Source organism: Amphiura filiformis, chromosome 16 (genome assembly GCF_039555335.1).
Source record: "Amphiura filiformis chromosome 16, Afil_fr2py, whole genome shotgun sequence".
Taxonomy (NCBI): domain Eukaryota; kingdom Metazoa; phylum Echinodermata; class Ophiuroidea; order Amphilepidida; family Amphiuridae; genus Amphiura; species Amphiura filiformis.
Window position 1 is genome coordinate 50720234 of NC_092643.1, and position 27101 is coordinate 50747334.

The 27101-nt window shown below is 37.4% G+C and overlaps 1 protein-coding gene across 1 annotated transcript; it reads right to left on the reverse strand.

Annotated features, from left to right (window-relative positions):
- Window positions 1-1426: 1426 nt before the first annotated feature.
- On the reverse strand, window positions 1427-24843 carry LOC140136156 (poly [ADP-ribose] polymerase 2-like). Its single transcript, XM_072157860.1, is given in 17 exon segments — window positions 1427-2870; window positions 4168-4292; window positions 5153-5251; window positions 5900-5999; window positions 6727-6851; window positions 8355-8492; window positions 9158-9221; window positions 9742-9965; window positions 10599-10676; window positions 11483-11655; window positions 12618-12714; window positions 14166-14287; window positions 14632-14847; window positions 15341-15547; window positions 16652-16756; window positions 16759-16917; window positions 24703-24843. Coding segments are annotated over 17 exon segments (2214 nt in total). The 5' UTR covers window positions 24731-24843; the 3' UTR covers window positions 1427-2716.
- Between the last annotated feature and the right edge of the window lie 2258 nt (window positions 24844-27101).

A 27101-nucleotide genomic window follows, 5' to 3' on the forward strand; every position in this document is an offset into this window, starting at 1 on the left:
CTCCTTGAAACTGCTTTCAATATATATACAGCCTGTCTCAAAAAAAATTGTGCAAGTGAAAAGCGCCCTCTGTGGCAATTAGAAAATACATGACATGATGCTTACATCAACGTCAAGGGCACAGTCTTAGCTCTCAAATACCGTTTGTTCTGTTCAATTTGCTTTTTTGAATCTCGAGATATGTTTAGTTAACAACGAAAGGGTAAAATCACAATTGTGCCACTTTTACCAGGGAATAGGGCTGTAAATGTAAACCAATGATAGCTGATGTTAATGCGTCTAATGCACTTCCCCCCTTCGGGGCTCGTGCATTAGACGCATCAACATCAGCCCGTGTGCATTATTTTGTCTAATTTCATTAATTTGTCAAATTTCATGAACTTGTCGAAGTTCATTAACCTATAAGTGTGCAATATTTGTTTGTCTTTTAACATGTCTCGAGTGACAAAGAGAATAGTATTTACCATAATAAAATCATTGACATGCACGTGTGTTTAATTTTACAGCAGAATGTGAAATATTTATCTTTTAATTTGTCGTAAGTGGAAAAAGGGGATCATTATACATGTACCATGATAAAACAGTAAAAACAGTAAAAACAATTGTATATTGTTGATTTCACGAAGGAACTCTTGATAAACTTGATGCTATCATTGATTTACATGTATAGCCCTCTTCCCTAGTAAAAGTGGCACAATTGTGATTTCACCCTTTCGTTGTTAAGTAAGCATATCTCAAGATTAAAACAAGCAAATTGAACAAAACAAACGGCATTTGAGAGCTAAGACTACGCCCTTGACGTTGATGTAAGTATTATACCACAACAGATTTTTCTAATTGCCAAAGACATTACATCAGTTACAGAGCTAGAATTTGACACTTAAGGAGTTAAATCTATCTGTTACTTACCTAGGATTTAACCCTCTCCAAACAACAATTAAAAAAAATTCAAACATTTCAGAATCAAACAATGTGACAATGTCATGACCATGCATCAAAATGAGTACAAATAAACTCACTATTGATTCAGAGGTTCTTGAGACAGCTCTTGATATTTGAGAAAATAAACTTGACCTTTTATGTTGAACACTTAGGGCCAGTACACAGAGCATATTAAGTTGTCAATTCATGCTTCTGAAAAATCTCATTTTCATAACAGTCATGAAACAAAATATGAATGATTGTATGAAAATATTACAGATTCAATATCCAGAAGTTGAAATTCTAGCAGACCGGTTTTGTACCATACCACATTAACTTGTAAATTGCGCTATTCTGTTTGAAATCCATACACCCCCTATGGAAGACATGACCTTAATCTCCTATGCAAGGGGTGTGAATTTCAAATGGGGTTACCTGAATGGGTTAAACTATTTGAAAGCTACACCCCCTGTGTGGGAGTGGGAGATTAAGGTTGTGTCTTCCATGGGGGGTAGGAGGTATATGGATTTCAACTGGAATGGCCAATTATCAAATTGAGATAGTTAGAATACATAAATAAAAAGCTCAGAATCAGGGGTTGATTTAGAAAATAAAAGTTACACGCACCACTGCAGTTTTTCCTTGAATATGGGCTGAATATCACAAAATTTTGCATGCACAGGCAAAATTTTACACGGACAGAACCAATGTTACATTGAGCTGTGCGTGTAAAACCCCTCTAAATCGACCCCTGCTCAGAACTTCACAACCCTTTCACAATAGCCTTTTTAAGGTATAGCAAACATAATTGGATGGTGCTGTACGAAGGGGGTAGTCTTGAATTTGCCAGGTTTTACCCAGATTGAATACTGCCCTCCTATTGTGTACACCATAGTCTTTTCTAAATTACAGAGTTACAAAGCTGTCTTGATGAGGTATCTCATTTTGATTTAGTTGATATCGTACATCACATATTGTCGTTGGGCCCTGTTTAAAGGATTCCATAAATCCATGTTTAAAGCAAAACTGCCAACACAACAGGTTACATAAGAGGTTTTGCCTTAAATATATTCAGGGGCAAAAGACACATAGGAGGTTTTTCCTGCCCAACGACGATATTCATTCATGCATTGTTGTGTATTTCACAAGTGAGGTATATGGGTCACTTTAATAATCTTGGAAGATTGGAATGTTGGTCTTCATAGTCTGTGACCCATGATCATCGCAGCAGGTTTTTTATATACCTATTCTCTAGTTATAAGTTAAATAGAATGTAAGTATAAAATCTACAACTGTATTTTACAGCAATGTATGTATATTCAATGCACACACCAGATGCATATATGGTCCCTCATCCTTCCCAAAACCATGCATTACACAGGGTGAATAAATTGGAAGTTGAATTTGGTCTTCACGAAGGATTTCACAAAAAATCTCCAACGATGATATTTCAGTTTACAGCAATGTACATCCAATTCACATATCGGATGCATATGGTTATTCGACCTTTCCAAAACCATGGGTGAAGTTTGAATTTTGTCTTGCCGATGTATAAAATCCACAAATGTACGGTATTTTAGTACTCCAACATATATCCCATTCACACATCAGATGGTCACTTGTCCTTTCCAAAACCACAAATCACACGGGGTGAAGAAGTTGAATTTGGTATTGACGATGCATGTAAAATTCACAACTGCAAGGTATTTTAGTACTCCAACATATATCCGATTCACACACCTGATGTGTAAGGTCACTTGTCCTTTCCAAAAAAACAAATTAAACAGGGCAAAGATCACTTGAAGTTGAATTTGGTCTTGACGAGATATCTCATTTTGATTTGGTTCACATTGTACACTACATACTCATTGTAGTTAAGTGTGTATCCTTTGGGATTAGTCACACCTGTATTGCTACTTTTTCCCAGAGGCACGATGGTTCCATCAGACCTACAAAACCAAATGTGAGGAAGAGGTAATGTTATTAGGGATGGATTTTGTCCAGAAAGATATTATGTATTGTCAACTTACATTACAATACAATATGAGGGTTGAGGACCAGAAAGCCTTACAAAATATGTACTGTCAACTTAAGGGGGGTCGATCTTTTGTGCGTAATTATAGAGGGCCAGGGATTCACTCTATCATTAAAAAATTATTTGAAGAAGTCAAAGAGCCCTAGGAATAAAAACTGTAGTGTAATTCACGCCAGATACAATTTCTTTATACGGCAAAATTAATTTTTGTAATCGATCAATTTTAAATTTAGCCTGAATCCGTAAATATGGTACCTCTCGCCCTTTTTTAAGTCAAGGCTATTTTTACCATTATGCAGCGAATCATTGTTGAAGCTATTTCACATACATGTACAAAACATTCTAGAGAAAGAATGAGGACATATAGTGTTGAAATATCTTTTGTTGATTTCGAATGATGATGTCATGAAGTCGTAAATTTTAAGGTCAAATTCCTAAAACCAAAACAAAACATTGCGGCGCAGATAACTCCCGACTTACGCAATTTCATCATCACATCAGTGTCTTTATTATTTGTTTGAAACCTTTCCCAAACGTTCGTGCTATTTATGCATAAAACGTCTAATCTATCTTTACAAAACGCATCATTTTTTAGTAAACAAAAGGCTAAAGATGGCATTATGAGATTTATCTTTTATCATTACACTCATCCGCTCAACTGCCACGGTGGCCGAGTGGTAAAGCGCTAGACGCGTAATCTAAGGAAGTTTAGAATCGCTGGTTCGAGTCCCAATGAAGCCTGTGGAAACTTTTTTTCTTCAAAATTCATGATCGCATTCGAAATGAGTCACTTGTCAGTAAATCATATATCATATCCTTAAATTACAATAAAGGTTGAGAACCAGAAAGCCTTACCTCACAAACAAATCCTTTGTGACTTGAGGCTTTCTGGCTCTCAACCCTCAAATTGTTGCTTGGCAGTAGATACTTTCAAATCAACGAAACATTCAAAAACCAGGTCACATGCACCAAGTATGTACGCAGCATAACAAAGTGTATGTGAGGGTCCTTACGTTCACATACATTCATAATACTAGTGCTTGCCAGTGACATGCATTACATAAAGTGTAAACTGGCATAAGTGCTACACGATGACCCGGAATATAAACAAATATTATAAATGGGTCATCATAAACATATGGCAGCTATCTTAAAAAAATTTGATTTGAAAACATCTATTAATAAGCTTTGCAGTTAGATGTACAACTTACATTGTGAAGTCAGCACTAGGGTTAGGAGCAATTTTTCCTAGACCCTTTACACTATGTTTGCCTTTTGGTAGTACATCCGCCTTGTAGTCTGCTGCTAGCAAGTCATTTGTTGCACCTATTGCAACCTGTAAAGAAATAACAAATGAAAAAAAATCCACAAAATAAGGAATAACCTTCAGGCATATTATGTGGACTGCATCCTGTTTATATTTCTCTATAAATCTTACTTTTTAACATTATGTTCCCACAGACATTCAATTATGAAATTCAATGAATTTCCATTGATCTAAATGCAAATTTTCAGCACATATAACATATACTTGCTTCCCACTTACAAGAACACCTGGTTTTCAGCCTCTTTTGTTTATCACTCAAAATTACACAAACATTGCATCCTTGTTTCTTTTTAACAACTTCAAAATTCTATGATTTCTATAATTCCCTGATTCTTCCAGATTTGATCAGGAACATAATTTCCAAGTAAATAATCTACAAAAAGGAACTACTAAACATCTACATATAGGAACTACTAAACATATAAGAACTACTAAATATCGATGTAGCCAAGGTTCAAGAAGGTTGATTTTAATATCTGAAGGGCATTCAGAGATTTTGAGTTGCACAATTTTCACACAGATTTTTAAGGAGACCCTATATACATATTTTAAAAGTTTTGAGTGACAAAAATTATTTTGACATGTCACATAGAGTAATTATAATTACAAGGTCCAAGGTTGATTTTAAGACAATCTTACACAATGACACCCCTCAGCATGCTTAGGCTGCCAGGGGCTTCGTGCTGTAGTATATTATGTTGTGCTGTAGCATTTGTAGCACTCAGGGTGATTAGGGCTAAGTCAAAATAAGTATGACAAACGGCCACAAAATCCGTGAATGTCCCTTTAAAAGGATCTGCAGTGACCAACATCTAGTATGTTCCTTTAATATCTTTTCATGTTTTCATTAGAAGTTCTAATCATCTTACCTCACATAGCAGTAGGAATCCAACTGGTTTGGTCTTTGATGCAAAGCAATAGTTGGCAGACTTGGATGACATGTCAGCAAAGTAGACCCCCTTACCAAACTGTCAAGTACAAACAACAGGTTCAAGTATATACAGTCTGTCCACATATATATAGAAGAACAAACCAAATCTGTGGCATCGAGGGTCGATGCTTTGTGTCACACGCGAGCACAAATCGCGCAGCAGTTGGCGCGCCAAAGAAGCATTGCACTGAAATAATTATTCTCATACCTCCAGTTTCCGAGGTCTATTTACTTTGTACTTCTATGTGGACATACTATAGCGGAATATTTTTAGCAGCGTTATTAAGGGCTCTGTCACCCACTTTTACACAGTATTTTTTGTGGAACCTGAGAGCACATCAGACACATCAAATTACATTCTGAATACGAGGAGTGTCCTTCTGATATCAAATCATTGTGGGTTTTTGAAATTTGCGATATAATACAAATTTGATACCAAATTATTACAAATTAACATTTTTGACATTTAACAGTCCCGAAGTAAACTATACAAATCTAATGATATGTACTTAAAGTGTATGTAGCTGGGATGAAAAGCCGACCATCATATGAAAATTTGACCTTTCGTATTGAAGATACACATAAAGTTTCCCAAAAGACCCGTAGGTCTTTTAATATACATGTAGTTCCATTTAAGATATTTAGATAGTAAGAAGATGGGAGTGTGATCTGGTATCCTACTCACCATGTAGCCAGTGACTGGTGCCTCTGGTGGTGCAATGCGTAGACCCTGACCAAGGATACCAGCCATGTTGGTATTCCTGGAACCATGCCACAACAGCATTCTACAAAGGTAAAGCAACATATGAACAGTTTTGATGCAAAAGTCGATAAGGTGGTAAAAAACCCCATCCTGATCTACGGGCAGACGGACATTTCAAAAAGGGTCGGTCAGGCCTTTCTTTTTGCTAATGACCTTAAAAATCACTGAAATCTGTAAATATTTTGCAATATTTTGAAATACAAAAGAAAAAAAATCCTGAAATTTTTGAGATTTGGGTCAGCATTCATTTCAAGGCTTTCAAATTTGATTTCTGATATTGCCTTGATGCCTAATTTCTTTGCAAATGAAGGACCTCGCAAAAACGAACTTCAGCCATTCCTACATAATCCAAACATCAATAATACATCTTCAAATGCTTTTTTCAGGGATGTGATTGAAGACTTCAAAAAAATCCTGAAACCACTTGGTTACTATCAAAACAATACGGAAAATTTGCGAGTATAGGAAGAGGATCGACCAGAGTATAGTGACTCACGCCGGGGTGTCCTGCTGAAGGTTTTAGTCTTTTTGAAGGTTCAAGGGGAGCTATTTTGGGCATGGATTTCATGATATAAAATTCAAAGCATTATTACACATTGCATGGAAAACTCACTTTCCTGAAGCACTATTCTTTTTTAACATTAAAAAAATGTGTGGGGAAATTAAAAAAATCCAGAAATACGGAAAAAAATCGGGATAATCACATGCCTGTTTTTGTACATACACTAAATCTACTCTATTGCACCCACCTGTTACCGACATCCTTGAATTGCCTCTTCTCTCCTTGTCTGTCAACAGCAAACACATCCTCTACCTCCATCATGTATTGTGTGTGTGTCTTGGCATGAGTGTTCTGTACATACTCCTTGATGGTCTGAAACATTGCAAACATTCACTAGGTTTGAGCTAGACTAATATGAAGGGTATACTATCTGACCTTGTTCAAAATAATAAACTGGTCTCAAAAAGAAACTTATAATTTTTCACATGGTCATATGTTGAAAATCTGTCCATTAAAAATGAACCAAAATTATAAACATGATTACTTCAATACTAATACTCTACTCTAATGACATGTCAATATCCAACCGGTTACCTTACTGACACAACTGAAAATGCATAGGAATGGAACCACTTGCTGTATCACATGTCACAGCCTGGATATTTCAGCAACATTGAGTTTTTAAAGCATGTGAAGTAGTCAAAACAAATGAAGGTATTCATGACAGAGTGTTGGGGCACACGGGGGTGGGGTGGACGTATCTGTCTGAACAGAGTATTGAAGTAATCCTGTGTGTAATTTTGGTTCATTTTGATGGAATGGATTTTAAGATATGACCTTGTGACAAATTATAAGTTTCTCTTTGAGCTCAGTTTATGTGCTGGACACCTAGTAGTATGTGATTTTATCTACTTTAGATTTTATAGCATTATTTCATTCTATTTTTACAAGGAAGCTAAGAGATGTAGATCCTTGGCGACCACCACCAGTGTCGGTCCAACCTTCAGTGCTCAGCCACCTGTCTTAGGATGTGCACTGTTGGTGTGGTTCACTTGGAAGGCAACAGGGATGTCAACATAGTTCATGTGCTAGGTAACTCCTTATAGAGATTGCTGGGCTTCGGACCAGGCTATTTCATTAAATTATATAATCAAGTTTTTCATGTAATCTTAACTTTACAGATAACTACAACTACAACTCTATAGTGCTTGCAAGATGAAGCCCTCCATCTTTGCCAATGCATGACAGATATACCCCTTGCCCTGTTCACTAACATTAACCCTCCTGGAAACAAACTTACAACTTGGGCATCTGCACTAGACTGGGGCAGGGGCAGGCAACACATACCGTAAAACCCCGTCTACAAGCATATAGAGTACTTCTGATGAAACCCAATTAATCCAGGCACCATTATGAAATTTGAGCATATAAATTACAGAACCAAGCATATACAAACAAGTATTATTGTCAGACCAATCTTTTGTATTGACATATTTACGCATGTATCGTATTAATTGAGCTTTAATCAAAATCACTATATATGCTTGTAGACAAGGTTTTACGGTACGGGCTGGCTACTCTAGTTGAAATCCATACACCCCTTATGGAAGACATTACCTTAATCTCCTACACAATGAGTGAGAATTTTAAATGGGGCTACCTGAATGGGTGGTTCCATTTGTAATCTACACCCACTGTGCGGGAGATTAAGGTTATGTCTTCCATAAGGGGTCTACAGATTTCAAACAGCCCAATGCCACATCCAACTATTATTTATATAATATACCAACCCCAGGGTATTAAGCTTATAGTATACCAATATACCAAGCTTAAAAGGAATCGCATCATACAAGCATGGTAATAGCTTGGCCTTACCTTGACATCAGGGTGTGTTTTTGGTAGTGGTTTCAGCTCGCATTTCAGTGAATGATATTGGCTGTCTACTGGGTTTTCACTTGTATTACCACGTTCCTGCTTCAATACAGTCATGGCTATCTGGATGTCATCTAATGCCTGGGTACAAATAAATCAAGCATGTATAATCAATCAATCAATTGATCAATCAATCAATCTACTGGGTTTTCACTAGTATTACCACGTTCTTGCTTCAATACAGTCATGGCTATCTGGATGTCATCCAATGCCTGGGTACAAATAAATCAAGCATTTATAATCAATCAATCAATGAATCTATTGGGTTTTCACTTGTATTACCACGTTCCTGCTTCAATACAGTCATGGCTATCTGGATGTCATCTAATGCCTGGGTGAAATAAATCAAGCATTTATAATCAATCAATCAATCAATTGGGTTTTCACTTGAATTGCCACGCTCCTGCTTCAATACAGTCATGGCTATCTGGATGTCATCTAATGCCTGGGTACAAATAAATCAAGCATTTATAATCAATCAATCAATCAATTGGGTTTTCACTTGAATTACCACGCTCCTGCTTCAATACAGTCATAGCTATCAGGATGTCATCTAATGCCTGGGTACAAATAATGCCTGGGTACAAATAATGCCTGGCTGGGTACAAATAAATCAAGCACTTATAATCAAATCAATCAAATTGTTGATCAATCGATTGTAATGTTCAAAGTAAGGTGTCAATTTAAAGCTAGCATTATAGGGAAGATGTTGCATTAGAACTCTTCAATTTCTGGTATTGGCTTACCTCTAATAGCGCTAATTTAGCTTTGAGATCCATTTTTGTCCTAATGATTGGCGGTCTTTGCATTCTGTAGAAAACAAAAGAAAACTCACAATAACATTCTTCTTTTTGAGAGGTTTCATTTTTTTTCAATGTTTTATTCCAGGCTTAATTAAACCTCTGCATTTTCAGGGCTTTGATTTGTTCCATGAACTGACCATGTCCCTACCACCCACCGAGCAACTTCACAACAAGCAAAATGTTATATTATTAACTGCCCATTCGATGCTGTCAAAAAACTTAAACTTTCCTATCAAGTGACTACATGTGAGAAACTGAGCCTAAAAATATTGAAAAAGTGCACTAAAATTAAATTAAGATGCGATTTCATAGTGGGGACAAATCATTGAATTATGATTTCTAAGTAAAATTCAAATTAGAGCATTATAATTTAATTTTACGACGTAAAAATGTGAAATTGTTACATTCATGTTTCAAGATCACAGAAGATTATTTGAAATTTCCCCTGAAAGTAAAAACTATTTCTATGGCATGCCAAACTTCTGCCTAAATCATCAATTTATTTAATTAAGCATTTTCATACTTACCCAAAGTTGTGGGGTATCCTTGTATAGAACTCATCACAAGCTTTAATCAGTTTATCTCCTACTACGTTATTATTGATACAAGTCTCTATCTTCTTCAGCGCTATGTATCCAGCCTTGATTTGGTCTGTGGTGAGTTTTCCAAGTGGTGCTTTCTGCGCGTCATATTTCATCTCGACGATCAGGTCCTCCATGGCTTTCACGTTGCAGATCATTTGGATCACATCCTAATTATGATTTCATAAAAGATCAAAATTTAAACAAGTTGTTTTAAGGCAGGTGAACTGATTGGCAGCCTCATCTCTCCACAAGTCCATCTGAATTGAGATTTTGGCATCTTGACAAAAGTTGATATTTTCTCATAACCCTAGACCCAATCAAAGTTCCTTTACATGGTATGTACAAACAAGTGAGTGTACCACCCTAAAGTTTGCTTGGATTATAATAGGCGAAAATTATTTGTTTTTTGTTATTGCACATGTCAAAATTCACGTTAACGTGCAGCAGTTTTGCATTACGCAATGCACAACTTAGCGTAAGTGCTACCCCAACTGCGTGCACATCATCTATATCAACATGCTGTTATGAGTCTTTATTTTATTTTTTTCGCCAAATTTTTTTTCCTAGAAACTTTAAACAGTATCAACTGGACTAATTAAAAGGGCACTTTTCAAAATGGAGTGCTCAAATAGCAAATAGTTTGACAAAGTTTGCTTCATTCGAAAGTTGTCCTGAATATTGGTTTTAATATTTGGGTCTTATTTATTTATTTTCATCTAATTTGGGTTCATTATCAGGATCATTTCTTAAAATCCCAAATCAAGAATCTGCCATGCAGGGAGTTGTTATAATGTACTAACCTGTATTCTTTGATCCAGTTTAGAATCAGGAACTGGTTCCTTCTTTACCTTTGATCCAGAGTCTGGTTCATCCTTACCCTAATGAGAAAATGAAAATGGCAACCGTGTTAGATTAGTCACACAAATAAACACTTTTTCCATCACAAGTATTATTGGAAAATGATGTGAAATGGTTGAGCAATACATCATGGCATGTGACCTCCCTGGCAGGGACTGTCTTTTGGAATTTGTAGGAGAGCATTAAATAGCTCTTCTGGAACCTTCAAGGGGAGCTGATTAGAGCATTTACAATAGAATGGTCAACTAAGGAGAGCTAAAAATCACTCTGCTGTATCAGATTTAAGGAGAGAGCGATAGCTCTCGTTCTCCTTAAAAGGCAGTCCCTGCTGACCTGATCATGGAAAAATATTTTGATTTTGTGATTTTGGTACTGTCAAAAAGAGCATGTTATCGGCTACAGTTAGCTCTAACCTCTATTTGGCCAATTGATCATATTTCATTGTGATCGATTGACCGACCGATCTTCTTTTTTCAAACGAAGTGAGGCCAAACACTGCCTTATGTGAAAGTGTATTATGTTGCGATTCCAAAGGGACTGCACATTTCATGTCTACACACCCTAAAACACACAGTAACGTCACTACCAATCTCTAGACAATAACCAGTAGAGGTAATATAATGGTCTTTTCCATTTAAAATCCACACTAGCCCTTTTGGAAATATCTTCCATGGAGGAGTATGAATTTCAAATGGAATGAGCACATTAAACAGCTCCATTTGAATTTCATACACCCTATAAGAAAGATTTAACCTGTGGAAGATATTTCCAAAATCTTCCACAGGGGTAGTGTGGATTTTAAATGGAATAGCCCATTTTGACTAACCTTAGCTGAATAGTCCATCTCAAGCATGTCATATTTGCCAGCGACTTTCTCAAAGCTGTTCCTTTCCCACCATTCATTCCGCGTCTTATCGTAGAATTTCTTCTCAAAGGTTTTCTTAGCATCAGCAAGGTCTGGTCCACATGGTACCAGTGTGTTTTGTCCCTTCATTCCCACTGGAACATAATTATAAACATTGAACAATGTCAAACAATTTCTCAAGCTAAGAATTTTGCTCACTTGGAGTCATTATGTACAAAATAAGTTAGACCAGGTATAACTTTTAACCTGGTCCAACTATAGAGGTTAGACTTAGGAAGGGATCCCTTTAATATTTTAGTTTCCTGCTTTACTCCTATTATAAAAGTTAAACTGCAGCCACCTTATATTAAGTTGTCCTTAACGGTGACAACTCTCTAGTCCGAAAGTTCACCAGTCCGAACACGCAATTTACGATTCGCTAGGCCGAATTCTGACAAAGGTTCGCTAGTCCGAATATCGGGTTCTCTAGTCCGAGGTTCACTAGTCCAAATAATAAATAAGGTTCTCTAGTCCGAATATAGAATAAGGCTCGCTAACCGTAACCCCAACCCTAAACACTAACCCTAACACTAACCAGGGGTGTGATTAGCTTTTCAGGAAAAATCCTGAAAGAAATAAAAAATCCCGAAAATAGCGTAAAACTGGGCTAAAACACACAAAATCGGGCTGAAAATTGATAAAATTGCGGAAATTTTGGTCACAAAAAATCCTGAAATCAGGAAAAATCCTGATAAATCACACCCCTGACTAACCCTAACACTAACCCTAATTCTATATATTCGGACTAGAGAACCTTCGGACTAGCAACCCTTCAGACTAGAGAGAAGTCACACCCTTAACAGGATCTATAATAACATAGAATAGGGTATGTTAATACCATAAAATTCCTTCTCCATAGGACTAATCTCCATAGTTAGACCCGGACTAAAGTTACAAGTTACAACTGGTTTAACTTTTTTAGCACAACACACACACCAAAAAAACACACAATTTTTTTGCTTTTGCAACAAATGACGCAAGGAGAGACGTCAGTGGTAGATAAAAAGGACAAAAGTTATTAACAACATTGTTTATTCAACCAATTATATTTCCTTACCTCTTCCCCACCTAAACCAAACATAAAACCTTGGTTTGCTGTTTTCTTCAAGCAGTTGGCAGATGTAATATTTGTTGTTATTATTCTTCAAGTTTGTCTGCAAGGACAACAAAAAATTAATAAAGTCAAAATGTACATGTGTCATTAATTGGTATAAGTATTACATCCATTAGCATATAGTTTGATCAGCTCGTAATGGGCGGGAAAGTAGACCCATGTTAAGAGTGCCTGTCTGGTCCATATTTTGTGTTAAAGAAAGTAGACAAAGTATAGGACTTGGAATTAATAACATGCTACCATGCTAGGTGTTCAACTAGTAGCATTTCCTTGTCATCTTTATATGATTGTATTAAAATTCTCAACTCTATATACAGTACACAGAAGCCCCAAGACATCATACAAGAGAACAACTATGATATAGACCATTCCTTGTACACGTACATGTGCTTTACCAATCACCTCTGTACCTGAGATGAATATAACTAAAGAGATACAAAGCAATGCACAGCCCTATCATGTATCGATTGTATTCTGAGATCTTCCACGGTAGCTTCAATATGGAACTGTCTCTTGACACTTTTGTGTCATAATTCATAAAAAGGTAGTTAAATTTAACATATTTTGATTTGTGTTTAGAAAATATCAAAGGTATGACTGAATGGGGCTTCGTATCTCTATATTATATGTTATATTCGTCTCAGAACCCCCAAGACATCACATCAAAGGACAACAATGATATAGACAAATCCAATTTCACACATTCCTACACCTCAATGGCTGCCATAGCTGGGTCCCCCTTAGGTCTATTCCACCTAAAACGTGAAATGATGTGGCCTTGGCAGGGAAATTAAGCTGCATTCCATCACCCGTGTTACACATAGACAAAAGAATGATGATGGGTGCACAATAGTAATAAATTTCCCTATACTTTGTGTACAAAATGGCCTCTATTCAAATGGCTCTACCTACCTTACGAAGCGACTCAATTTTTCAAAGTGATGTTTTCCTGACTGACAAACAAGCAAGCAAGTAAACAAACTAAATTAAATATATTGGTGACCATTGAATTTTCGAGCTACGGACCACGAATGCAATACACTTTTTTCACCCAATTTTCAAAATAGAAGCACTTGTGATTTTACCTAGAAGCAGCCGGTTTGAGAAATACATGAAAAATCTGATTAAAAGCCCAGAATCTTTTCCAATCTTGGCAGATGCTTAGATTCAAGCCTACATTTATTACCTGGCACAATTTTTTCCCAAAATCTACAAAATTTTTTTTGTTTTTAATATTGATTTATAGGTATAAATGTAAAAACACCGCAGATCAGGACGGAATCCCACAAGAGACATTATTTGGTGATGTGAAATCATGAAAGTTTACAACAAAATACAATTCAACATCGATTTTTAAGCGGATTTAATACAACCAATTGGGCAGTAATAACAACACCAGTTTTGTGCAGACGGGACCCAGTAATGGCCGACTGAATTCTGACCATTACTTGGCTCGTTGGATTTGTCTATATCCTCCCCTAGTACCCATACCTGATTCAACATGGCATCATATATAGTAGAGCCTTCCTTGTATACATGTGCTTTACCAACCATCTCCGCACACTCTGAATCTACTGGCGCTGAGTTGCCTGTCAATCTCACCGTCTTCACAACTGAAAACAAGCGAAAACATAACACCATGAAATTAGAAATTTCGCAAATAATTTCCTTGAACGGACATTAGAATTTAATACATTTAATTGTACTTGGTGGACTCTCTAATTAGCCAGAACAGAGTTATCAGAGTTCCCTCTTTACATAAAATAAAATAAAAGTATTAATACAAAAATTTGCACAAGGCAGCCATTCGATGTATTGGTGTTACAATTGCGTTCTCAATTGCTCCCCATTTCAAATAATTTCCACCCTCAATAAATCAATTATTCAAAGAAATTGTTTCCTAGATTTCCTGGAATTGGGAGCGGTAGATGATCTAAAGAAATGACATCACACATACCTTCATTGCCAGAGCTCTTTGACTTTGCTGACCTTCCAGATTTCCCATTTACTGCTGCTTCTTTCTTCACAACTGGTTCTTTCTTGACCTTCGCCTTGGCGCCATCTCCTGCTGCAGCTGTCTTAGATGTAGATGCCTGTCCAGATGTGCTGGGCTGGGAGCCACTGCTGCCACGTTTCACCTTGGGTGCAAGTGCTGCAGGTGGAGCCTTGTGATCTGGGGTGGTGTCAATGATAGTAAAATTAAGCCTTGTGCACAAAACTAGAATTATTCAATTCATGTTTAATAATAGAAAGCAAAATTATACTTCTACGCTACTCAAATTTGGTACATGTACACTCACCGGAGTGCTTTCACCGGGTCAACCAGCGTCTTTGGCGGATGTTATTGCTCTGAAGATTTGTTGTTGCTAGTGATGTTGTAGGACAAATCTTTAGAGCAATAACATCCGCTGAAGACGCTTGGTTGACGCGGTGAAAGCGCTCCGGTGAGTGTACCGAATTTGAGTAGCGAAGAAGTATAATTTTGCTTTCTATTTACGTTACCGCTATGTATGAATATATACATCATTATATTCAATTCATATTGTAAAGGTTTTTGTGGGGAGTGCTAATTTACTCATGAGGTATTTTTCTGGCCGTGCAAGTTCGTGCTTGACAGATTGGACATGTCGCTGGCTCAAACCTTGCTAGTAGGCTTGTCTACTTACCACTCTTACTTCTCTGCACTTTACGTATCACCGATGTCGTATCATTAGCTTGCTCCATCTTTTTGACGTCTACCGTGTATGCGCGGTGAGATGCGACAACAGAAATAGTGTCCTGACCGCCGTTGAGGGCGTCCTCTAAGTCACGCATCACTTTAGGTGGGTAAGCATTCCAACGTTTCTTCTCATCCTGCCACTGCCAAACAAAGTCTGCATATAATAAGGTATCAAATCTCTGTTAAAATACAGCTATTTAAAATTAAATAAAAAAGTTTGAACACTACTTCTGTGGCCTTGTCTAGCAAAATGTATTGTCAAGATAAAAAGTTTCAAGTTAAGGGGTACTACACCTGGCAAATTTTGTGCCTATTTTTGCATTTTTCTCATAAATTACAGGGCATTGGTGACAAGTAAGATATGTATATTATAGGGGCAAAGACTATAACTACTGCACTGAAAATTCAGCAACTTAAGACAAACAGTTATTGATTTATTGATCAAATCTTGGTTTTCCCTCATATTTGACTGTAACTCCACAACTGTTGTCTGTGCTGAAATAAAATTTCCAGTGCAGTAGTTGTAGTCCTTGCCCCTATAATATACATATTTTACTTGTCCCCATTGCACTATAATTTTTGAGAAAAATGCAAAAATAGGCTCAAAATTGGGCAGGGGTGTAGTACCCCCTTAATTACCAGTTATATCTTATTTTGGGAGGATATGGTGTTTTTTCATGAAACATTAAAACATGTTTTTGTGATTGTGACCTTTATATAACCACAGATATTGGACACACATGTTCCGATACATGTGAAATAACTACATTTGAATGTTATTAAAATGTTTTGAACAAAACCAATACATGTAAATGCCTTACATTTAAAAAACAATTTCTAAAAGTTTAAACTGACTTTCAGGACAACAAATTCAACCAAGTTTGAATTTTCGATGTGTGACAGAGATCTTCATCTAAAGAGGTCCTATGATGATGTACTCGACTTTTGGTTGACTATTGAAATTGTTTATCACCAGCACTATGATGTATGAACTTACATTTGACACATATTTGTGTTTGCTGGGTGAGTGGGTATTTAATTGGCAGATACTTGTACATCTTCAAATGGGAGGTCAGAGTCCAGTGTTTGCACCATAGGGCGAGGAGATGGGGAAATGGGGTCAGAGATCTTGCCCCAATATCAAAAATTTACAATTTTCGCAGCAATTTCATGATTTTGACCTCCTGAAATTCAATTTGTCCTCTATCCTCCCCTGAAAAATTTTCAGATGCCACCATTGATAGTATATAATACTCACAACTACCCGACTCTTCTATGCAACAACGAAGTCTCCGTTCCCACCCAGTCTTGCAATTCTTTTGAACCATTTTATCCAGCTTGACCTCAATCTCGCATCCGCTATCTCCATCTTGACCGAGTTATCACCCTTCTCATACGCATCATTGATCTCCTGGTTGTGATCATCAGCAAAAGCTGTCCATTTTGACTTGTCGCCTTCCCATTCCCAAGAGAGGGCGCTTTTTGTTGTTGTCGTCTTGGTACGCTTTGATGGAGAACCTGAAGCTGAAATCATGCAACAAAAATGTGTGAATGTTTTGTCAATAACAAACTAAATAAAAAGTTAAATTTTATTTGTACATTGTATTCTCTTCAAAACAAATTCATAACATCAATCTGCGTGTTTCTACTGGGGAACGGTTGGCGGGTAATGCAGTTTAGTTTAGAGTGTTACCGGTTAATGTGCTCAGTGGAAACAGATCGGTTCAGAGTGATGCGGTGTGGACACCGTGATCCACCTGATGAGGTAGACGATGTGGTGTGACACCCGTTATTTCTGCCAGTGGAAACACAACAGTTAACAGTTGCTGGGTGTTGAACATCTTTTATGTTGATTTCATGTATCACATCGTGACCTTAAAAGCAGCTTGGGGTCAGGAAAATACTTTTAGTACTTCCGGTACACACCGCAACCCTTATTTTAAGCGCCTGTAGAAACGTGGTGGTTGTTGCCTGAATCGGATTGTGGGTTACCGGGTAATACCGAGTAAAAATACAGAGTGCTCAGTGTAAACACGCAGATAGTTCAGTGAAGTCCATCGTTAACATGTTGGTGTATCCTTGTGTTTAAAATCCAGATGACCAATCGGAAGCCACTATCACACCTCAATCAAAAACAACAGATGAAATGGCTCGGGCACACCCTCCAGAAACCCATCAGATGAGCTAATAAATATCAATGCTCTATAAGACCCGCAACATGACAAAATAAGGAGGCAGGGAAGACAGAGAGTACTTTACCACCAGTACATCGCAAACTCATGACATATCTTAGGCCTAAAAAAAAAAATTGTTTGATTGGCGTAACATATAAAAAAAAATTAGGGTAGGTAGGTCGGGATTCTTTTTTTTTTTTTTTTTTTAAATTTATTTATTTTAATTTATTTATTTTAATTTAATTTTTTTTTTTGCCAGAAAAAAAAAAAAAAAAAAAGTTAGGGTAGGGTCTAATTTTAGGGTAGGTCGCGTTACGCGAATCAAACATTTTTTTTAGGCCTTATTGGAGGAAGCTTGTGACCCACTGCTTCACAGCTGACCGATGATGATGATTAAAATCCTTGCACAGATAACAACTTCCAAAATGATGTTGCTTCCAACAATCACACTTTCTCCAGGAAACAGGCCTTCTCTGCAGTGATCCACTTTATTGACAGTAATGACATATGTTGTTACCAAACTCCAGCAAGTAATGACATATGTTGTCGGCAGAAGTATAATCCCTTGGGAGGAGAAGCACCTTTGAGTACTCAAAATCTCCTTCCATTTCGCTGTTTTAATAGCACATTATTGGATATGCAATTGACTGACTGATTCACATACTTCTCTTTGAAGCACATAGATGACCAATACATCTAGAGCCCCCAATCACTCTCTGTCTCTGCGTCTTCATCACATTAATAATATCTGTCCTGTGACGAAAATATGATTTCCTTTTTTCCTTTCCTTCTCACAAAACCCAAAATCTACTAATAACTCTGGGATTGCTGATCTTGTGCAATGCAATGAACATGCTGGAATCTTGGGATTTTGACTAAATTGGGTATTGCAACCTATGGGTTTTCCCCCTAAAAATGTCATAACAGTAACACATAAATTCTTTCATTACTCACTATGGACCACAATGGCATCATTCCAGTGGCATGGTTCAATAACCTCAATTAAACAATCATAGTGCCCCGGCCATAGTGCAAAATTTGGCCTCAAGTTGCAGAGTATGAGTTTTTGTGCTCAAATTTTCAAAGGTCATTCAATGAATGTACGAATGTATTGGGGTTAAAGAACTGTGCTTTGATAGATGAGCATGTTGTGGATCCTAGTGACTTCACTCAGCTTTCAAGACTGAATTGACTATTGCAACCTATGGGTTTTCCCCCTAAAACATGCTATAATGCACAAACTCTTGCATGATTACTTTTAAAGGGGTTTTCACTAGTATGGGACTGTGCAATAATTATGAGCCCTGGGTGGAGGGTAAAATTGGGGGGGCAAGAATTTTTACGAGCCGAAGGGGGGGTGCAAGCAATTTTGGCTAGCCAAGAGGGGGGGGGGGCCCAAGAGATTTTTGGCATACATTCATGGGGCGCGTTTTAAATAAAATGCTAGTCTAAAAAGGCTTCAGAAAACAGTACGGAACGCTTTAATATACGCTCGCAACATATCTATAGACCAAATAAAGTTTGCGAATTGGGATCCCAAAAATTTGGCATACATTAGACTCGCTTGCCAGTCTCGTGTACGCTGTTTGTACACAGAGACTGGCTTATGCCATTTTGTGTGTCAATGGGATTTATACACTGAATGTTTTGCGCAGCTAAAACATTTCAACAATTTTTTTTGCAATTCAGTCAATTGATATGAAATTGGTACTCACATACATGTATCTGATCTCCAAATTATAGTTATCTTATTCAATGTATCCAAGTAAATTACACTTGGAAGTTCTGATACTTAAAAGATAATTTCCAAGCCATCGACCCCCCTACGTCCGACGAGCGTGTTCGGTGATGAAACAATGCAAGTCTGACGAGATGACCCACCTCATTTACAGCTGGTTTCTGTCGTCAAGTCATGTTCGCGATACAGCCACGTTGCACTCTGAGGTCGAGACTAATCAGTTACTTCCGGGTCACGTCGATAACAACGAGTAAACAAAATGGCTGGGAAAACTGAGACAATTGTGTCTTTAAAAAGTGTTTCATCGTGACGATCAGAAACCTCAAAAAACTTTTTTTTTGACCGCGCTGGATATGCTAACGATATACAGGTTTATTGAAGGATATAAATTGGATGGTAAATAAGCCAAATATTGCAAGAAATCTACTCGCTAGCATCGTGGCGAGCTCACAAAAAATTACCGTCCATGCGAATGTAATATTGAAAACGTATAATCCCTACTAGCATACATGTGCAACTTCTGCAAGGGAGGGCAAAGATTTTTTGGCAAGCCAAGAGGGGGGGGGGCTCATATTGCACAGCCCCTAACTTTCCAAGGCCTTTAATACACAATTTACAGCTTAATCTGAAGATGAGCCGAGTTGTGTAAAGTGATGATGCTGACTGCTCAGTGTTCTTAGTCGGTTAAAATTAACCTCAATCTTACCGGTTAATTAACCGGTTAATTAACTGCGTAGATCATATTTAACCGGTGGTAAAATAGGTTAATTATGAATTTTGAATAATTCTGATGCTTTTTTTAAGTTTTAACATTTTAATATCACTTCTATGTTCACTGGAAATATTAAAAGTATTCTTCTTCTTGTTCTCTAGTCCCAGAGTGTCATGCACCACATCATAGACCATATTATGCAGACTATATCATGGTCTATGAGGCATGAGCACATGTACAAATCTGTGGGGGGTGGTTCTTTGACAAATTTGTACAGCGATGTGCCACACAGATTTTTGGATGCTGACTTTCTCTATACCTACAATGTACACTACAAGATTCTCATCTGTGTGACGCCGATGTCACCACAATGTCACTCCATCGGAAACCACACCTCGGTTTTCCACATCGCCGGTCCGAAATAGCCGGGTAGCCAGCCTCCTAGGTTTCTACAGAGTGACTTCACAGGTGCGGTGACTCAAGGAGAGTCACACCGTGTGACTACGCCGACTGGGCCTGGGTGCTCAGTACCGGCGCTTTTGGGTTGCCGGTTTTGCTTTTATTGCCATATTTTTTTATATTCTCTTGATTTATTCAAATAATATTCTTTATTTCTTGCTTTTTTTAGGGGATTAGAGAGGGGGAAATTGCAAACTGAACTTTAAAAATAAGGGAAATATTAGATGAATAAAATAAATTTGTTAGTAAAAGAAATAAACATGATCAGTAAACAAAGTATAATTCAATAAACTAATTATGATGAATAAAATACATTTTTGTTAATTGGTGGTTATTTGAATAACTAATAAATAAAAAATTAAGAAATAAAATAACAGGAAGAAACCAATAAACGAAGCTAATGGAAGAAACAAAGAAACACTTCGAAAGAAAACAACTTGAGAAAAATTGCAAATAAAGAAGTTAAAAGTAGGAATATTATAAGAAGCATGTAGGCCTAATTGATGAATTAAAATATTAAAATGTGTAAAATAAATAAATAATTCTAACAATAATAATTCATAACAAGCATTAATATTTGCGTGATAAAAAATAAGACACAATTTCAAACAAACACTGCAATAGGCCTATATTGATGTGAATAAATAAAAAAATTCCGATTTATATAGGCATAATTTGATAACGTAAAAAAAATCAACATGAAAAACAAATCAAACTAATAGGCCTATTTTGAAAAACGGAAAAAGAAAATAGCACAAGCCAAAGTTTTGCATAAACTTACGGCAGTAAAAGTATAAATTTGTAGTAGGCCTTTCAGGAAAGTGACAAGAAGCAAAACAAAATACATGCTAGGCCTATAAATCAATTTTAAATATAACAGAAAAATGCTTGCTTCAAAATAAGTGAAGTTTGGCAAATCAAAATGTATAAATTGAAAATGCTAGGCCTATAATAGGCATACTTTGCGAACTTCGGCTGAAAATTAATATCTCTTTTAAAACATTTAAAAACACAATTTGTTTTAAATAAAAAAAGTTTCAATAGGCCTATATAACGTTACCATGCAAAATATGACAAAATAGGCCTACTTTGATTGCAAAACATGCCATCTAACCACCGAAGTAAACAAATCAATGATATAACTATAAGTTTTGTGGGAAAACAAATAAACAAAATAAAAACGTTTGAAATGAAACAAAGAAATAAACCAAGAACAAGAACTGCAAATAAAACACACACAGTTGATGAGATTATTAAACAGGCAGCACGAAAAGAATTAAAATATTATAAAAGAGAACAATAAATAAATTAAACAAAATGAATCGGAAGTCTCACAGTTGAAATATAAATGATAAAGAATGCAAAAGCACAATTTAAAAAACGGCAGTAGAACCACAGACCCACTATACAGCATGCATCAATCAATTAATTATAAAACCAACTCATTCCATTCATGAGCGTATACAAGCAGTAAACAAGCATGATGCGTATCTGTCATCATCAGCGTATTTGGTAGATATACGCCGCGTCCCCAGAGTGTTCGAACTCATAACAGGGTTCGGTCAACGACCTTTCGGCAGCGTAGTCACCTTGAAGTTCGCCGACTGTGCACCGAGCAGGTGACGCATGGGGCACTGGCTACGGAAGTCACTTTGATGTGACTTCAAGATGTGGACCACTGTCGGAATCCAGTCAGTGGTGTACCTCATGAGTCGCCGATGCGGCATCGAGCAGGTAGCACATCGGAGGCTAGCATTTGTAGTCACTGCGTGATGACACTGCTGCACAGTACCCTACTGCCTTGTTTCCGATGTAGTCACTCTGTCGGCCACCATAGGGTAGGTTATTCTGGAGTGACGGCGGTAGTGACTTCAGAGTTCCAGTGCGATGTAGTCACTCTGTCGCCAGGAATTTTGCAGTGTACTCTTTGCTGTTTACAATGTAACAATATTTCACAAAAAGCACCCAAGGCATTGGTCTCCACTGAAAACACACCCATAGGGAAAATGTGCGGTTTTTGTGAGCAAAATATGCGCACCAGTTTTCGAAAATGCGTAATTTGCGCTTTTTACCCAAAATGCACGAATTTTCTCCCCCTGAAGGAATGGTCTGAGTAAATTGCAAATCCAAACTTCTTGGGGTTGTCTAGATCTTTTTTGAAGTTTGGAGGCGTCACTGGGAGATGTAATGGTGCGAAACAACAGGCAGTCGTCAGCAAACAACTTGATGGAATGATGGTAGAACTTATGTTGTTACCAATGTCATTTATGAAGAGTAAAAACATTAACGCCCCCAGTACTGTGCCCTGAGGCACTTGTCATGCATTGTCATGCTTGTCTTAAAAACCTTTGCTTTTTTCAGATTCAGATGCAACGTTAAGTCTTTATTTATTAAACCACGGAGGCCAGGCCCAAATCAAAGGTTGTTCTTTCAGGCTGAGGCTGAGCATTTTGATACTTTCATTTTCATGACTTTCAGTTTCAATCATGCACTGCATCATTGTAGGTAGGCCTATGCTAGGTGAATTCAAATTTGCCATCAAACTGCATCATTTTACATATCAAATTAAAGCCCTTGAGTAAAGAAAGCCAAAACTGAAAACATTTTTGTCATAGCACTTTCCGTAACAAAGTTACATCTTGACTTTCATCAAAAAGATTCTGCTAGCAAAATTCCCCAAAACGGCATTTAGGGTGTTTCTAGATCTTAGTCTCATGGCGATAGCAGCTTTTTTTTAATGGAACTGCTATCAAAATCCTCTAAAATTCCATGTGCGACTGGCTCATCAGTCATCACCATAAAAAATCATATATTTGGGTCAAGTGAAGTATAGAAAACATATTTATCATGTTTATGTAGGTTTCCTTCACCGACCTGTTCTCTAAAAAAATTCAAATTTCGATGTAAATATGCATTGTGTTTGGGCCCCGGTCTAGGCGAATTTCGCTGACTAGCAAATGTGTTAACTAAGGTTTGCCTGGGATACCTAATCATTGGTTGCATGCATGATGCATGACTTCCACTTTTCAGAAAAATGACTGGCTCTAGACGTTCGCTTTTCGTATCTCTTTCCTTGTTGGAAAGGTATAACGTTGAGGAGATAGGAACATGTACCGTCATCCGGGACCTACTCTGCCATGTTTGGCTGAGTAACGGTACATGAACACGGTCTTTTGTGCCTATGTAAATTAGTCATTGTGTAAAGCTGTGTTTATACCCATGGGTTACTCATCATCAGACTGAATCCTTGACCGACAGAGGGTGTCAATATAGACCTACGTGTCGCTTTTGAAAAACAGCGATTCATGCGCATGCTCAGCAGGCAAATACGACGGCGATTTAGTACACTGATCATGCGTATGATTCAGATTTCTGCAAAAGCGATTGAGTATAAATGCGTCTTTAGAAATGACTGGTGATTGTGTGTTCTCAAGTGGGTTTTATCATGTTAATTAGTGACCTGACACACATTTGTATTGGTTCGATCAAGCATTGATTTTTTGTACTGGATCGTCCAAGCATCTCCAACAAATTTTTCAATGTAAGTGCCTCTGGCCCTAGTGGAAGTAAAAACGGATACTATGGCCAGAGTTATAGGGCTAACTGGCTCTTTAAAGGGGCATTTCGTGATCTACAGCCTCATCCCCCCACTTTTCTCAAAAAAAGAAATTTTTATATCACTGGATACCTCTGGCTACATAATGTTTATGTACAAAATATTTCTTGCAGATTAACTCGCTTTTGCAAAGATATCGTGAATTAGAATTTCGCTCTGGTGCACCAGAACGAAATTACAACGCATTGTCTATGGAGCAGTGTAATACACATAATCATGCATAACTCGCAAACGCAAAATCGGAATCAACTGAAATTTTGGGAATAGGCTTTTTTCGTGGATATGTACTGAAAATGTCATAAAAAGAGGATGCTAGGATCACGAAATACTCCTTTTTAACATGTTAATTAAAGTCTTTAAAAATGGCTCCTGGTTCACTAGACTAGTAGAAAATAACAGTGACCAGGAGCCGCTTTTCTAAATCATGTTTGGCTCCTGGTCCCAATCTACTTATTTCCAGGCCTGCATGTTAATAAGAATATTGAATAAGCTTACTTTCGTAAACTAATTTGCAGCCTGAGCTGACATGACATAGCTGTCATGCATGGCTGTTGAATTCAACAGGTTCCATTATCAACAAAACAAATTAAATATCAATTTTACAACTTACCAGATCCTTTTCGTTTCATAGACGCCATTTTGGTCGATTCGTATTTATAAAGGACAATAATCAAATCAAAATTGCTAAGTCTCTTGCTTCAAAATTGCTTCCAATAACGAAAACTCTCCACCAAAAATTCGCGCCACTTGCGGACTCTGGAAGAAATGTCACCGATCGGCTGCAATCTCTTACACAGATCATCCATTGTACACTTCCATTGTGCTTCCGCAATCGATAGCGTCGCTTTTGTGATTGGTAAAATCGTTGGCGCCGATGGTTTGGAATTGGGTGTGTTGGTGCCTTGGAATACAGTTCCAATATCTGTGCTTTCTCCTTTTGGTAGAGTACCATTTAAATGTGATAGCCATATGGAGGGGCGGGGGCCCAAATGCAAATTCCCTGCTGCCCCACACCAGTGGCATATAGCCACTAGTGAACTGGGGGGGCAACTCCCAGAGAAACAAGAAACATCTTGCCCTCTGTGAGATGCAGGCAGTATTTTGTGATCCTAGCATCCTCCTTTTATGACATTTTTTCAGCAGATATCCACGAAAAAAGCGTATTCCCAAAATTTCAGATTTAATCATTTTGCGCCTCAAGTTTAATGCATGATTTATAAAATTAATGTTTTGGTTCTCGTCCTCTTCCTCCTCAATTTCTGGGATTTGTCAGATTTTAAAAACTTTTTTTAAACTTTGGAATACTTTAAGAAAACTTTATACATATAAATATTGTTTATTAGAGAACAGGGATCACTTCCAAGACTTTTTGTGGTACTCTAGGGGGTTTATCCAAAGAACTTTTATAAACAGGGTTTATCCATCAGAATCTCACATTAAAATTTTAAAAAAAGAAAGAAAAAAAAAAGGCCTTCTCCTTTCCTCCAGCACTGTCTGTTGGAAAAGACCAAAAACTACTAACAATGCTAATTTTACAGGGGGGGGGGGTGTCATAAAAAGTATAAAAATCCAAACATATCGTCGGTCGCAACACATAGTGGCGTACGGTGATTTTGGTCAATTTTATGAAATTTGGCCCAACGGTTTTATATATCAAGTTCTTCAAGTATACCAAGTTTGAAAGCTCAACTATACTTAATTAATAAATTACGTTAATTAATTAATTGACTTATGTTAACAATCCCGTATGAATCCAATATCTTCCGTTTCACAAACTGACGTACGATCATCATACGCCATTATGTGAAACGGCGAAAATCGGATTTGATAACATTTAGGCACATCATCCGTCAATAATGTGGCGTACGCTTCAGAAACCAGCCAAAACCCCAAATCTTCCGTTTCACATAGTGGCGCACGTATGACTTACGCTTCAAAAACCTGCTGAAACCTCCAAATCTTCCGTTTCACATAGTGGCGTGACGTACGACTTACGCTTCAAAAAATCCGCCGAAACCACCAAATCTTCCGTTTCACATAGTGGCGTATAAGTTTAGAGCTAGATATATCATGTAAAAGTTATTCCGTTTTAACTATTTAAGTTACAGTTTATAATAGTTTAATCCTTTAACTTCAATTTCAAATGTAATCGGTCCACTGAGAGATAATATTGGAGGAGTACTGACTATGTTATTAGTAGCATATCCTTCAAACACGCTTTTCTCGGAAATTTATTTTATGCGTTTGTCCTGCACGTGCCCACTATGTGTTGCGACCGGACGACGATATAGCCAGAGGTTTCGAGTGGTATAAAACTAAAATCTCACATTTTTTTGAGGAAAGTGGGGATTGATTCTGTGAATCACAAAATGCCCTTTAAAGGCCCTTTTTATGTCCATTTTGGACAATTTTGTCTTTTCCCAAAAAGTCACCTTGACACGCCTGCCCCTCTGAAAAAGTTCTAGCTACCAGGCCTGTAACCAACCAGGATTTTGAAAAAGTGGACATTTTTTTTCTCAAACTTTGGACCTTTTTGGACTGGGGGCGGATTAAAAAAAAGTGGACTTTTTCCCAAAAATTTGGACTTTTTTGACCAAAAAGGCATGAAAAAGGGGACTTTTTGGGCATTGGGGTATGGGGTATATATATTGGGTATGGGCCGGCTTGCTCTACCAGGCAGAAATCAATCAACTAAAATTGCAATGTACTTTTCCTTTTTTGGGTCAGTTGCTGAACACCAAAATGCATCATAGATGGGCCAAAAAAGTGAAAATGTTGGGGGGTCATAAAATCATTTTTGGGAGCCAAACTTTAAATGATAAAAAGGAATTCATAATAAACACTCAAGTGTGACATACAAAAGCATAGTGTGAATCACTTGATTGCATGGGAGCATGGGTGTCAACCCAGGGGGAACAGGGGGATGTGTCCCCCCCACACTGATATCGCCTGGCTAATAATTACTTGGTACACCAGAGATACTAAATAAAATCAATACCCGGGATCGAT